Below are 14375 nucleotides of genomic sequence, written 5' to 3' on the forward strand. Positions count from 1 at the left end.
GGATTCAAAACCAAACTCTCATCACACAGAGGACTCGGATGGAATTTACAGTTTAACAAATACATTTATTCATCAATAAAAAAACACTTGTCTCCCGACGCCTCAACTGGTCTTGGTCAATTGGTCACCTCCATGATAAGAAAACACCTGAACTACCACAATAGTATTTATTTATTTTTAAATGTAAGTTTAAAACATGTCAGTGCAGTCTGTATTAGGATTTATATGAACTGGGTTTTATGCACTAGAAGATGGTGGGATAATTAAATGTAAATATGAGAATTTCTTTTTACAAAGGAGTTTAGCTACCAGTAATTTGGTCTACAGATTTACACAAAGAACAAAGACTCATGATGATAGAACAATGCAACACTGTTCAGTCCACAGCCCTCCATTCACACCTTCTCATGTACATTCTGGTTGAGGACGGTTCATTATTTGCTAAGTGGAAATCATCTAAAGACTAGAATTTTGGAGTGTAGACCTAGAAGTGTTAAAGGAAGAGGCTATTCATTTATGAAAACTTAGCAATTATAATATACTGAATTCTTGCAAACACCATAAAGACCAGGGTAAAATTATTCCACTTGAAAGTAAAAGTTGTTCTGTGTTTATTAAAGTAGATTAAACTTGAATAAAGAACAAAAACAGATTCAGATCTGAGGTTGGTACATTACACCACATAACATTTGATGATTAATAATCATATTCACACCATCATGTACATTTGATAATTGAAGTAGAACAGTTCTAGTGTATATTTGAAAATGAAACACGACATCAGTCACAAAAACGTAACTTCTGTGTGACCGTACTGGTGTCTATTAAAAATGCTGCTTCCAGTAAAACTTTATCTGCACTATAAGCAGCAGTATGGGTCATCCTTTTATGTGAATGCGCTGGTGTGGTATACTTAAAAGATATTCCTTTCACTAAAGTTATTTTCAGTGAACTGTGATACTCTCCTGTGTGAATGCGCTGGTGTTGTTGGAGAACATAATGTGCAATAAAATACTTCCCACACTCTTAACAGTGATGTAGTTTATCTATGTGAATACGCTGATGCCGTTTGAGATTCTTTTCATGAGCAAAACTCTTTCCACACTCTAAGCAGTGATACAGTTTCTCTCCTGTGTGAATACGCTGGTGTACTTTAAGGACACTACTTTGAGTAAAACTCTTTCCACACTCTGTGCAGTTATACGGTTTCTCTCCTGTGTGAATACGCTGGTGTACTTTAAGGTCACTACTTTGAGTAAAACTCTTTCCACACTCAGTGCAGTTATACGGTTTCTCTCCTGTGTGAATACGCTGGTGTACTTTAAGGTCACTACTTTGAGTAAAACTCTTTCCACACTCAGTGCAGTTATACGGTTTCTCTCCTGTGTGAATACGCTGGTGTACTTTAAGGACACTACTTTGAGTAAAACTCTTTCCACACACAGTGCAGTTATATGGTTTCTCTCCTGTGTGAATACGCTGGTGTTTTTGAAGGGTACTATGTTCAACAAAACTGTTTCCACACTCTGAGCAGTGATACGGTTTCACTCCTGTGTGAATACGCTGGTGTTTTTGAAGGTAACCCTGTTGAGCAAAACTCTTTTCACACTCTGAGCAGTGATACGGTTTCTCTCCTGTGTGAACACGCTGGTGTTTTTGGAGGTTCACCTGTTGAGCAAAACTCTTTCCACATTCTGAGCAGTGATACGGCTTTTCTCCAGTGTGAACATGCTGGTGTACTTTAAGGTCACTACTTTGAATAAAACTCTTTCCACACTCTGTGCAGTTATACGGTTTCTCTCCTGTGTGAATACGCTGGTGTTTTTGAAGGGTACTATGTCCAGCAAAACTGTTTCCACACTCCAAGCAGTGATACGGTTTCTCTCCTGTGTGAATACGCTGGTGTTTTTGGAGGTTAACCTGTTGAGCAAAACTCTTTCCACAAACTAAGCAGTAATATGGTTTCTGTCCTGTGTGAACACGCTGGTGTACTTTAAGAGCACTACTTTGAGCAAAACTCTTCCCACACTCTGAGCAGTGATATGGCTTCTCTCCTGTATGAATGCGCTGGTGTTGTTGGAGATTACTCTGCGTAGTAAAACTCTTCCCACACTCTGAGCAGTGATGAAAGTTCTTCATGTTTATGCTTTGATAAGGCTGTAGAAACTGTTTCCTTGGAAAGCAACAGAAACAAAGAAACAAGTCGATTCATTAGCATTACTATTAGCATTATCCATTAGCATTATTACTACATTAATACCACAATAAGTAATAAAAACATTAAATTCACTTCACGTCTAAGTGAGAATCTGAATTCAAAAAACATCAGGATCAAATACTTATAAATACTGCAGATATTAATAATTAAATAACTATAAATAACTTGATATAAATAAAGATATAAGAGATCTGACTTTCTCAACATCAGTCCTGCACCAAGCAAATCTAATCCAGTTCATGACAGGACTAATAATTAGCTCACAAGTGTAAATCTTTGCTGTGCTGGGAGTAAAAAAGGCTTCATAAATCACCACAATTATGAGCATAAAGCTATTTTAAACAGTCTGAATATATTAACCTGATAATATTAAATAACATAATAAAATAAAAAGAACAACAAATGCAACATAAATGTAAAAGAAACAAACAAGAAAACCCTTTACCTTCCTGTTAGAATCCTGGCAGCCACTTTAACAAAGCTGGTGTCTCCAGCAGGTCGTTTCTAATGAAGAACGTGCAGAAGATCCTTCTTACCAAGTGACTCAGCTACAGGTCTAGAGTTTAGTCCTTAAATAGAGCTGAGGACAAAGACCCAAGACCAGTTCAAAACTCTGCATTGGTCAATCATCAGCCAACCATTCACACCTTCTTGTGTGAAGTACTAGCTCATTATCTATGGAACGTGTGCAAATGAAGTAGATGGAGCCACAAAGCATGATGGGTGAAGTCAAACTACACCTATTTATCTGAGCAGAGAAGTTATTTACATTTAATCCTAAACACAAACATGGAATTGAAAGGCTATTCTGTAAAGTGAAATGACATGAACTTAGATAAAGCTTTTATGATAAGAATCTAAGTCATGTAAAATGCTGTATGTGGGTCAAAGACGAGACGTAACTTTTTAGTGTCCCCACTTGATAAATAATATACAATTATATTAATATAAGTGGATATACCTTCAATCTACTCCATTTGTACATGTTTACTGAAACCTAAAGTAATTTTTATGGAAAATGTATGATTTTTGAAAAAATAACCCCCAAAAACCCCCAAAATGTCATTCAGTGCAACGGTCCCCCTACCTCTTTAAGTAATAAAACATTAAGAAAAAACTAATTAATCTTAAGTAAAACTTAAAATTTACTGCTTTGGCATAATTGTACAAATGTCATGTGTGACATATTAAATAATATTCAATCAGATGTGTTTTTTAATATTAATAATATTCAGGATACTTTCAGTCCCCATTTTCCCAATCTTCAGTTGTCATTCAGTACAACGTTAATAAAAAGCCTTATTTTAATATGCAATCAAGCTACTGCAGTCATGTGACCAATTATAACAACAAAAGACTCCTGGGGACCCTTCAGCACACACACGAGGTCAATGCATTTTAACATTATTTGATAAAAATGTCTTTTTACTGACATAGTACATTAAAGAACAAAACTGAGTGTCATTCAGTACAACACAGAAAACGTAATATTACGGTTAATGTTGTAAACAAACAAGGTTATTAACATTTAAATGTGAATATGTGTAGAAATGTCTTTGAGCTAAGGTCAATGTTAGCTTTTGCTAACCACTGGGATAACTGTAAAATGTGCTAAAGTAAAATTTCTGTCATTCAGTACAACAGTCATTCAGTGCAACAGAATTTTGCTGTTGCACTAAATTGACAATGACATTGTTATACTGACTTTTTAATGTTTTAAAATTATTTTTAAATATTAAAACCAGTCTTCCTTAATAAGAGCAGTAATTACAATGAATATTAATAATTATGTTTTTGATGAAGTGGTCCCTGAGATTTTGTTATTGTCAAGTACGATGACCTGCCATTCGTTGGGCAGGTACTGCTGTCTGTAGGAGATGAGGTGCAAGTTAGATGCATGCTACAAAATTGAAACAGAAATTCCTTTGTGTGGCCAAATCCACCTGATGAAATTTACTACCTTAAGTCTGATGTCAAAATCATAATCGCAGAACCAAAGCCATGTACAGCAAGAACCTCAAGGTTAACAACAAAAGACTGGAAAACATTTGTTCAGTTCATGAAATAAAATGCGACTTCAAATGGTTTTCACGGCTGAATGAATTTAGATTTACTGCAGCAACTTTTTCACGTGTTATGACACAAATTCCACACGTCCACTTTGTTCTGGTGCCTTACAAGTTGTTATGATGGCTTCATTAGCTATGTTTTTCATTGCCTTACTTTTTTCATGATGTAGTAATATTATAACACATACTTGCCACTGGTGTGGCATATTTTCATTCTACTACTGCTACTTTAATCAATAAAGAACTTAAAAACAAATTAAGTCATGATTATTCTGATGTAACAGGATAATTTGGAGTATGTCATTCAGTGCAACATAAAATCATCATACAGTGCAACAAAAACATTTGCTTAAAATAACTGTAACAAGTAATTATTATATATTTTTTTCATGTGAATGCAAGAGAATCCAGGCCTGCTTCATAGAAAACAGAGTTTGATTAGGTTTCAAATAGAATAGAATGTGTAGCAAAAACTTCTTGTATACAAATAAACAAAATCCCGAGACGCGTTAGAGTACAAACGATGCACAGAAAATTCAAAACAGTAAGAGTAAGTACAGTTTCTTCTGAGGTTTTAAATCTTTTGTATGAGATATACTAAACTTATAAATTTGAAATGGCTTGTTGTGTGTCAACAACACTAAAATTATCAAATAAGCAAAATGCTGAGAAAAAAAATACATATTTACATAGGTGACACATTTGTGCACAATATTAAATGAAAAAATTATACAATTTAACCATTGTATTTTTTTGGTACTTGGAACACCCTATTCGTCTTTCACCCGAATATGTTTTTGTAGTACTATAAAAGAAATTCTATTAATGTAACTTAATTGGATTGAAATTTAATGTATTTATTTTACATAATAAGCGGGAATAGACCATAATATCTATAGATGGGTATGTGCCAGCAATTCACAAGTGATCAAAGGAACACAATATACTGGAATTGACTGTTTAGCAAATAAAAAGACGCATAATAGGCTGGAATCGACTGTTAGTCAGGTGTGATGTTCATAAGGAATTTATTTATTTACTTTTGTCCTTAACAGCAGGTTAACATGTAAATAAAGTAGTTTTTTGTTATTATAACACTTTTTTAATGTAAACGAATTAATGAAGTTAAATTTATTTATTTTAAAGTGTGGAAACGCTGTTTAAAAGTAAATAAAAACGCTTTATAAAGCTAAATAAAAACGCTTTATAAAAGTGATAAAACGGCAACTGTAAACACATGTACAATTGTTCATTTGCGATTTACATATCAAGAGATCTTTACTGTCAGTTACGATGCATTTTTGGATTATTTTTTCTAAAAGTGAAGAAGTACAAAATCGCCCAAAGCGGGGTTCGAACCAGTGTCTCTGAAAAGCATTTCCGCAACCCATACCTCGACATACGTGTGCTGGCCTCGGCTCAGTTGGTAGCGCATGAGATTCTTAATCTCAGGGTTGTGGGTTCAAACCACATGTTGGGTGACTATCTTCATTTAACATCTACAGAACCCAAAAGGTTGTTCTTCCACTTTGGACAGCTGGTCTCCAGTAGGATGGCCAGACGTCAGGTTTTAGGGCGGACAGTCCGGCTTTTCAGCTGCCAGTCCTCCATTCACGCAACACTAGGATGGACGGTTAAAATCGTCCTTTTGGAGTGAACTGGTTTCATTTTTGATTAATATTATCTGTCATTGGCTCAGGTACATGTCAAAACAAATGCTTTGTATTTCATTGGTTTAACAGCCTTATTTCACTGCTTACAGTGCTACCACTGGCCAATCGCAGAAGGTCCGCCCTCTAAATGCTAGTCTGTGATTGGGTGGTTGAATTTCACCTGCCCACTCTGTTCTGTAAACACTTCTACCTGAGTCAGTCACTCAGCTCTCATGATCTGGAACGCAGTGAAAATGCCAAATAATAAACTTTTGGAGGCAGGTAGCTCAGTGGTTAAGGTACTGGACTAGTAAACAAAAAGTTGCCGGTTCAAGCCCCACCACCACCAAGTTGCCACTGTTGGGTCCCTGAGCAAGGCCCTTAACCCTCAACTGCTCATCGTGTTCAGATCATTCTGTAAGTCGCTTTGGATAAAAGCGTCTGCTGAAAATGTAACAAATTTTAATGTGAGTAAAACAGTAATTTGTTATAGAATTCTTGCTTAAATTGGTCAAAAACTCTGTTATATGGGTTCTGGATTCATTCTGTATGTTGCAGTATCATGTCCCCCTGTTCCTAATATGACGTCCTCCTTTTTGTGACTATGAATGTGGCCACCCTAGTGAAGGTGGGTGTGTGTGAATAAAAGCTTCCAGCACCTGGTATTCCCAAGCGGTCTCCCATCCAAGTACTAACCAGGCCCGACCCTGCTTAGCTTCCGAGATCAGGTGTTCTCAGGGTGGTGTGGCCATAAACGTGAGACGCTGTAATGACGCTGCTTCTTATAGACGTCCGTCGCTCAGCCTTTCACTCCGCTGTGTGTCGTCTTTTACTTTCTCTGTTCTACATGCAGCTTTTCAAATAAAAGATCCTGAAACAGTGACAAAACACACAGAGAACCACACACACAGCTCAGCTGCTGCTGCTGATCCTCTTTCACCTGCATTTAGTACAAAAACACCACAACAAATCATCTGGATTCAACCTTTTCTTAACCAGCAGCACTGTGATTAACAGAGTGACAGATGATCTAGCAGCGGTATTGGGAGCTCTTATTACATTTAATAGTAACACTTTAAATACTAAAATCTCTGAATTTCACTTCTACTCGTTTCTGTTCTTTCCTCTCCTGTTTTCTGTCTTCTTTATTAATGATTTAGTCTTTTTATTCTCTTATGATTTATGAATAGAATTTCAGGTTACATTTACGGCATTTAGCAGACACTTTTTATCCAAAGCAACTTACAATTGTCATTGAATGCAATTTGAGCAACTGAAGGTGGAGAGCCTTGCTCAGGGGCCCAACAGTGGCAACTTGGCAATGATGAGGCTTGAACCGGCAACCTTTGGCTTACTAGTCAAGTACCTTAACCACTTAGTTACCACTGCCCTGCCACTGGTTACATGAATAACTATTTTGAATTATTACCCACCCAGTCCTTTACATTCACTTTCTATTGTCACTCCAGCTCAAGCCTACATACAAATACATGGACCGTAAGTTTAGTCCCATTTAACAACCATGGACACATTTGTTGATATCGGATTCAAAACCAAACACTCATCACACAGAGGACTCGGATGGAATTTACAGTTTAACAAATACATTTATTCATCAATAAAGAAACACTTGTCTCCCGACCCCTCAACTGGTCTTGGACAGTTGGTTACCTCCATGATAAGAAAACACCTGAACTACAACAATAGTATTTATTTATTTTTAAATGTAATATTAGTTCAATCTGTATTAGGATTTATATGAACTGGGTTTTATGTACTAGAAGATGGTGTGATAATTAAATGTAAATATGAGTATTACTTTTAACAAAGGAGTTTAGCTACCACTAATTTGGTCTATAGATAAACACAAAGAACAAAGACTCATGATAATAGAACAATGCAACACTGTTCAGTCCACAGCCCTCCATTCACACCTTCTCATGTACATTCTGGTTGAGGACGGTTCATTATTTGCTAAGTGGAAATCATCTAAAGACTAGAATTTTGAAAAGTAGACCTAGAAGTGTTAAAGTAAAAGGGTTTTTAATTAATGAAAACTTAGCAAACACCATAAAGACCAGGGTAAAATTCTTCCACTTGAAAGTAAAAGTTGTTCTGTGTTTATTAAAGTAGATTAAACTTGAATAAAGAATAAAAACAGATTCAGATCTGAAGTTGGTACATTACACCACATTACATTTGATGATTAATGATCATATTCATACCATCATGTACATTTGATAATTGAAGTAGAACAGTTCTAGTGGATATTTGAAAATGAAACACGACTTCAGTCACAAAAACGTAACTTCTGTGTGACCGTACTGGTGTCTATTAAAAATGCTGCTTCCAGTAAAACTTCATCTGCACTATAAGCAGCAATGTGGGTCATCCTCTTATGTGAATGCGCTGGTGTGGTGTACTTAAAGGATATTCCTTTCACTAAGGTTCTTTTCAGACAGTGAACGGTGATACGACTTCTCTCCTGTGTGAATGCGCTGGTGTTGTTGGAGAACATAATGTGCAATAAAATACTTCCCACACTCTTAACAGTGATGTAGTTTTTCAATGTGAATACGCTGATGCCGTTTGAGATTATTTTCATGAGCAAAAATCTTTCCACACGCAGTGATATGGTTTCTCTCCTGTGTGAATACGCTGGTGGTTTTGAAGATTACCCTGTTGAGCAAAACTCTTTCCACACTCTGAGCAGTGATATGGTTTCTCTCCTGTGTGAATACGCTGGTGTTGTTGGAGTTTACTCCGTTGAGTAAAACTTTTTCCACACACTGAGCAGTGATACGGCTTCTCTCCAGTGTGAACACGCTGGTGTACTTTAAGGTCACTACTTTGAATAAAACTCTTTCCACACTGAGCAATAATATGGTTTCTCTCCTGTGTGAACACGCTGGTGTTTTTGAAGGGTACCATATTCAGCAAAACTGTTTCCACACTCTGAGCAGTGATATGGCTTCTCTCCTGTGTGAATTCGCTGGTGTTGTTGGAGTTTACATCGTTGAGTAAAACTTTTTCCACACTCTGAGCAGTGATACAGTTTCTCTCCTGTGTGAACATGCTGGTGTACTTTAAGGTCACTACTTTGAGTGAAACTCTTTACACACTCTGAACACTGATATGGCTTCTCTCCTGTGTGAATGCGCTGGTGTCGTTGAAGATTACTCTGCGTAGTAAAACTCTTCCCACACTCTGAGCAGTGATATGGCTTCTCTCCTGTATGAATGCGCTGGTGTTGTTGGAGATTACTCTGCGTAGTAAAACTTTTTCCACACTCTGAGCAGTGATATGGCTTCTCTCCTGTATGAATGCGCTGGTGTTGTTTGAGATTACTCTGCGTAGTAAAACGCTTCCCACACTCTGAGCAGTGATGAAAGTTCTTCATGTTTATGCTTTGATAAGACTGTAGAAACTGTCTCCTTGGAAAGCAACAGAAACAAAGTAAGAAGTCAATTCATTAGCATTACTATTAGCATTAGCTATTAGCATTATTACTACATTAATACCACAATAAATAATAAAAACATTAAATTCACTTCACGTCTAAGTGAGAATCAGAATTTAAAGAACATCAGAATAAAATACTTATAAATACTGCAGATATTAATAAGTAAATAACTATAAATAACTTGATATAAATAAAGATATAAGAGATCTGACTTTCTTAACATCAGTCCTGCACCAAGCAAATCTAATCCAGTTCATGACAGGACTAATAATTAGCTCACAAGTGTAAATCTTTGGTGTGCTGGGAGTAAAAAAGGCTTCATAAGTCACCACAATTATGAGCATAAAGCTATTTTAAACAGTCTGAATATATTAACCTAATAATATTAAATAACATCATAAAATAAAAAGCAAATACAACATAAATGTAAAAGAAACAAACAAGAAAACCCTTTACCTTCCTGTTAGAATCCTGGCAGCCACTTTAACAAAGCTGGTGTCTCCAGCAGGTCGTTTCTAATGAAGAACGTACAGAAGATCCTTCTTACCAAGTGACTCAGCTACAGGTCTAGAGTTTAGTCCTTAAATAGAGCTGAGGACAAAGACCCAAGACCAGTTAAAAACTCTGCATTGGTCAATCATCAGCCAACCATTCACACCTTCTTGTATGAAGTACTAGCTCATTATCTATGGAACGTGTGCAAATGAACTTGATGGAGCCACAAAGCATGATGGGTGAAGTCAAACTACATCTGTTTATCTTAGCAGAGAAGTTATTTACATTTAATCCTAAACACAAACAAGGAATTGAAAGGCTATTCTGTAAAGTGAAATGACATGAACTTAGATAAAGCTTTTTTGATAAGAATCTAAGTCATCTAAAATGCTGTATGTATAAGTTTAATATTATTGTGGTATTAATGTAGTAAAAGTAATTCTAATGAATTGACTTGTTTCTTTGTTTCTGTTGCTTTCCAAGGAAACAGTTTCTACAGTCTTATCAAAGCATAAACATGAAGAACTTTCATCACTGCTCAGAGTGTGAAAAGAATTTTACTATGCAGAGTAATCTCCAACGACACCAGCGCATTCACACAGGAGAGAAGCCGTATCACTGCTCAGAGTGTGGGAAGAGTTTTGCTTACAGTAATGCTCTTAAAGTACACCAGTGTGTTCATATAGGACAGAAACCATATTACTGCTCAGAGTGTGGAAAGAGTTTTGCTCAACAGGTTAACCTCCAAAAACACCAGCGTATTCACAAAGGAGAGAAACTGTATCACTGCTGAGAGTGTGGAAAGAGTTTTGCTCAACAGGTTAACTTCCAAAAACACCAGCGTATTCACACAGGAGAGAAACCGTATAACTGCACTGAGTGTGGAAAGAGTTTTACTCAAAGTAGTGCCCTTAAAGTACACCAGCGTATTCACACAGGAGAGAAGCCGTATCACTGCTTAGAGTGTGGAAAGTGTTTTGCTCATGAAAATAATCTCAAAAGCAGTGGCGGCTGGTCAATACGGGGCCGCCCCCCTTAAAATTATTAAGATGTTAAAACAAGCAAATTATATACTGCAAAATAGTTATGAAATTAATTAGTCTGTTTGTCTAATGGTCTTTGTCTAATGGTCTAATTAACTGTTTGTCTAATGGTCATGATAGCATTTTTAAAATAAATAAATATTTGTATGTAATTGTTTACATCGTGCACACGTCCCATGCGCAGGGCGCCGGTCTAATGAGTGTCTATGTGCGTGCACGAACTTTTGGCAAGCACGTGGTCTGAGGCTGCTCTTTAATTGGTTGTTTTAAATTTTCCACCGGGGCGCAGCTCTCTGCACCCCGTATCAACCCACTCTTATTAGAAGTGTGTCACTATTGGCTTATTTTTTTTTAAACGCCGTGTGATTGGACAATCCCCGAGTCGACTCATTTAATGATTCATTCAGCTGCGGCTCCTCAGCTCGGTTCACGTTAAACAGTTAGTTGCAGATTGGAGCAGCATTTCTTCCAAAATGAGAGATATGATAGTCTTGTCTTTACAAAAAAACGCTTTCACAAAGCGTTCAATTAAAGAAAAAAAGGAAAAAATGGCAAAATTCATGTTGAAATAGTGCTACTTTTAAAGGCTTGTTTTTTATTGTTTTGTTTTTAATTTGTTGTTTTGTTTGCGCCCCCCTCAATTTTTTTAGCACCAGCCGCCACTGCTCAAAAGGCATCAGCGTATTCACATAGAAAAACTACATCACTGTTAAGAGTGTAGGAAGTATTTTATGTTCTCCAACAACACCAGCGCATTCACACAGGAGAGAGGTCATATCACCGTTCACTGTCTGAAAAGAGCTTTAGTGAAAGGAATATCCTTTAAGTACACCACACCAGCGCATTCACATAAGAGGATGACCGATATTGCTGCTTATAGTGCAGATGAAGTTTTACTGGAAGCAGCATTTTTAATAGACACCAGTACAGTAACACGGAAGTTAATGTGACTGAAGTCGTCTTGAAAAACACCAGCGCATTCAGAGGAGAAAATAAAATGATACTCCACTACTGCATGTACAGAAAAAGCTATGTGTATTTTCTTTTTCTACTAATATCCACTTGAACTGTTCTACTTCAATTATCAAATGTACATGATGGTATGAGTATGATCATTAATCATCAAATGTAATGTGGTGTAATGTACCAACCTTAATGTACCAACCTTTTTATTCATTATTCAAGTTTAATCTACTGTAATAAACACATAACAACTTTTACTTTCAAGTGGAAGAATTTTACCCTGGTCTTTATGGTGTTTGCAAGAATTCTCCATATTATGAATGTTAAGTTTTCATAAATGAATAGCCTCTTACTTTAACACTTCTAGATCTACACTCCAAAATTCTAGTCTTTAGATGATTTTCACTTAGCAAATAATAAACCGTCCTCAACCAGAATGTACATGAGAAGGTGTGAATGGAGGGCTGTGGACTGAACAGTGTTGCATTGTTCTATCATCATGAGTCTTTGTTCTTTGTGTTTATCTATAGACCAAATTAGTGGTAGCTAAACTCCTTTGTTAAAAAGAAATACTCATATTTACGTTTAATTATCCCACCATCTTCTAGTGCATAAAACCCAGTTCATATAAATCCTAATACAGACTGCACTGACATGTTTTAAAATTACATTTAAAAATAAATAAATAAATACTATTGTTGTAGTTCAGGTGTTTTCTTATCATGGAGGTGACCAATTGACCAAGACCAACTGAGGGGTCAGGAGACAAGTGTTTCTTTATTGATTAATAAATGTATTTGTTGAACTGTAAATTCCATCCGAGTCCTCTGTGTGATGAGAGTTTGGTTTTGAATCCGATGTCAGCAAATGTGTCCACGGTTGTTAAATGGGACTAAACTCACAGTCAGTGTATTTGTATGTAGGCTTGAGCTGGAGTGACAATAGAAGATAGATGTAAAGAACTGGGTGGGTAATAATTTAAAATAGTTCTTCATGTAACCTGAAATTCTATTCATAAATAATAACAGAATGAAAATACTAAATCGTTAATAAAGAAGATTGGAGAGGAGAAGAAAACAGGAGAGGAAAGAACAGAAAAGAGTAGAAGTGAAATTCAGACCTTTTAGTATTTAAAGTGTTACTATTTTAGTATTTAAAGTGTTACTATATAAGAGCTACCAGTACTGCTACTAGGTCCCACTGTCACTCTGTTAATCACAGTGCTGCTGGTGAAGAAAAGGTTGAATCCAGATGATACAGATGAATGTCAGATCTTGGAAGCTAAGTAGGGTCGGGCCTGGTTAGTACTTGGATGCGAGACTGCCTGGGAATGTGCTGGAAGCGTTTATCCACACACACCCACCTTCACTCCAAAGCTCCTGTTACACACTGACCCAGCGGCTTTTTCTTCATCAAAGCTACACAATGAGACAAAGATCAGCTCATACTTTCATTCTTACTACAGTAAAACACATTCAACTGACTTTTAAAGTAAAGTTCAACATGTTGTACAGACATCGTTGCCATCTAGTGGTGCTAGAAATAAATTACAGCTTGTTACTTTGGTACAGATTTTATAAAAATTGCTTATGGCTCTTTTGTCTCAAGTGTTTTGTAACATGTTGTAGACCTGCAATGGTGAATGTTTTTGGTATACAGGAAAGAAAAGGCCGAATGCAGGTGAAAAGGTGTTATTTGGCAACCAGCACTGTGTAAATACTGGACAGAACACATGATGAGTTATTTTAACTTGTTGGGTTGCGCAGTTTAACACTTGTCAGTGACAACGTTTGAAGCTCAGATCAATAGGACCTGCTAGTTAGAGAAGACTCACTTGTTTGTTAGTTTAAGTCCAAACGAAGGAGTGGCCTGTACGGGGCTCAAAACCACGACCTTGGTGTTATTAGCACCACACTCTAACCAACTGAGCTAACCGGCCGATGCTTAAAAAGCAGAGCAGGTCTAACACTGACAGCCCTTCAGTTATGGAGCTGCCACACAGAAATGATGGAGAGCTTTACTGTTGTTGAGCAGAACAGATCTTCGTGTGAGATGACTGAGGTTCATGTATTTTTCTTTTAAGAATAAATAAAAGCTGATGCTTTTAACCTTATACTTTCCTAATACTTTTATTCTACACAGTCTTCTGCCATGTGCAGTGCAAGAATTCACTAAATTACACAGCAGTTCTCTTTTTATTTATTTATTTATTTTTGCCATTAACAAAATTGATTGTAAGCATTTATAAAGATTATGCCACGTTCATCAGGTGAAATGAAGCCAGAATTAAAGATCGCAGAAGAACAGGGTGGTATTCTTACTTTCAGTGATTAAATTACTCAGGTTAGTAAGAGTTAACTTACCTGGTTTAATCACTTAACATGCTTTCTGGAATACCCCCTGGTCGTGTTGTTAGTGAATTAAACCTACATCTCTCTGATGGTCTGATCGATGAGTTGTCTGTTCTGACAT

General features: G+C 36.6%; 1 protein-coding gene and 2 pseudogenes across 1 annotated transcript; 1 reads left to right on the forward strand and 2 right to left on the reverse strand.

The window, feature by feature from the left end:
• Positions 1 to 1056: 1056 nt before the first annotated feature.
• Positions 1057 to 2115, reverse strand: LOC134326817 (zinc finger protein ZFP2-like; the record flags this gene model as incomplete). Its single annotated transcript, XM_063008972.1, has 1 exon — positions 1057 to 2115. A coding segment is annotated over one exon (1059 nt), but the record flags the coding sequence as incomplete, so codon positions are not given.
• Positions 2116 to 6586: 4471 nt separating this feature from the next.
• On the reverse strand, positions 6587 to 6695 carry LOC134327174 (5S ribosomal RNA; annotated as a pseudogene).
• Positions 6696 to 10522: 3827 nt separating this feature from the next.
• LOC134326772 (zinc finger protein 850-like) overlaps positions 10523 to 14375 on the forward strand; it is a 244743-nt pseudogene continuing 240890 nt past the window's right edge.

Source organism: Trichomycterus rosablanca, chromosome 14 (assembly GCF_030014385.1).
Source record: "Trichomycterus rosablanca isolate fTriRos1 chromosome 14, fTriRos1.hap1, whole genome shotgun sequence".
Lineage (NCBI taxonomy): Eukaryota > Metazoa > Chordata > Actinopteri > Siluriformes > Trichomycteridae > Trichomycterus > Trichomycterus rosablanca.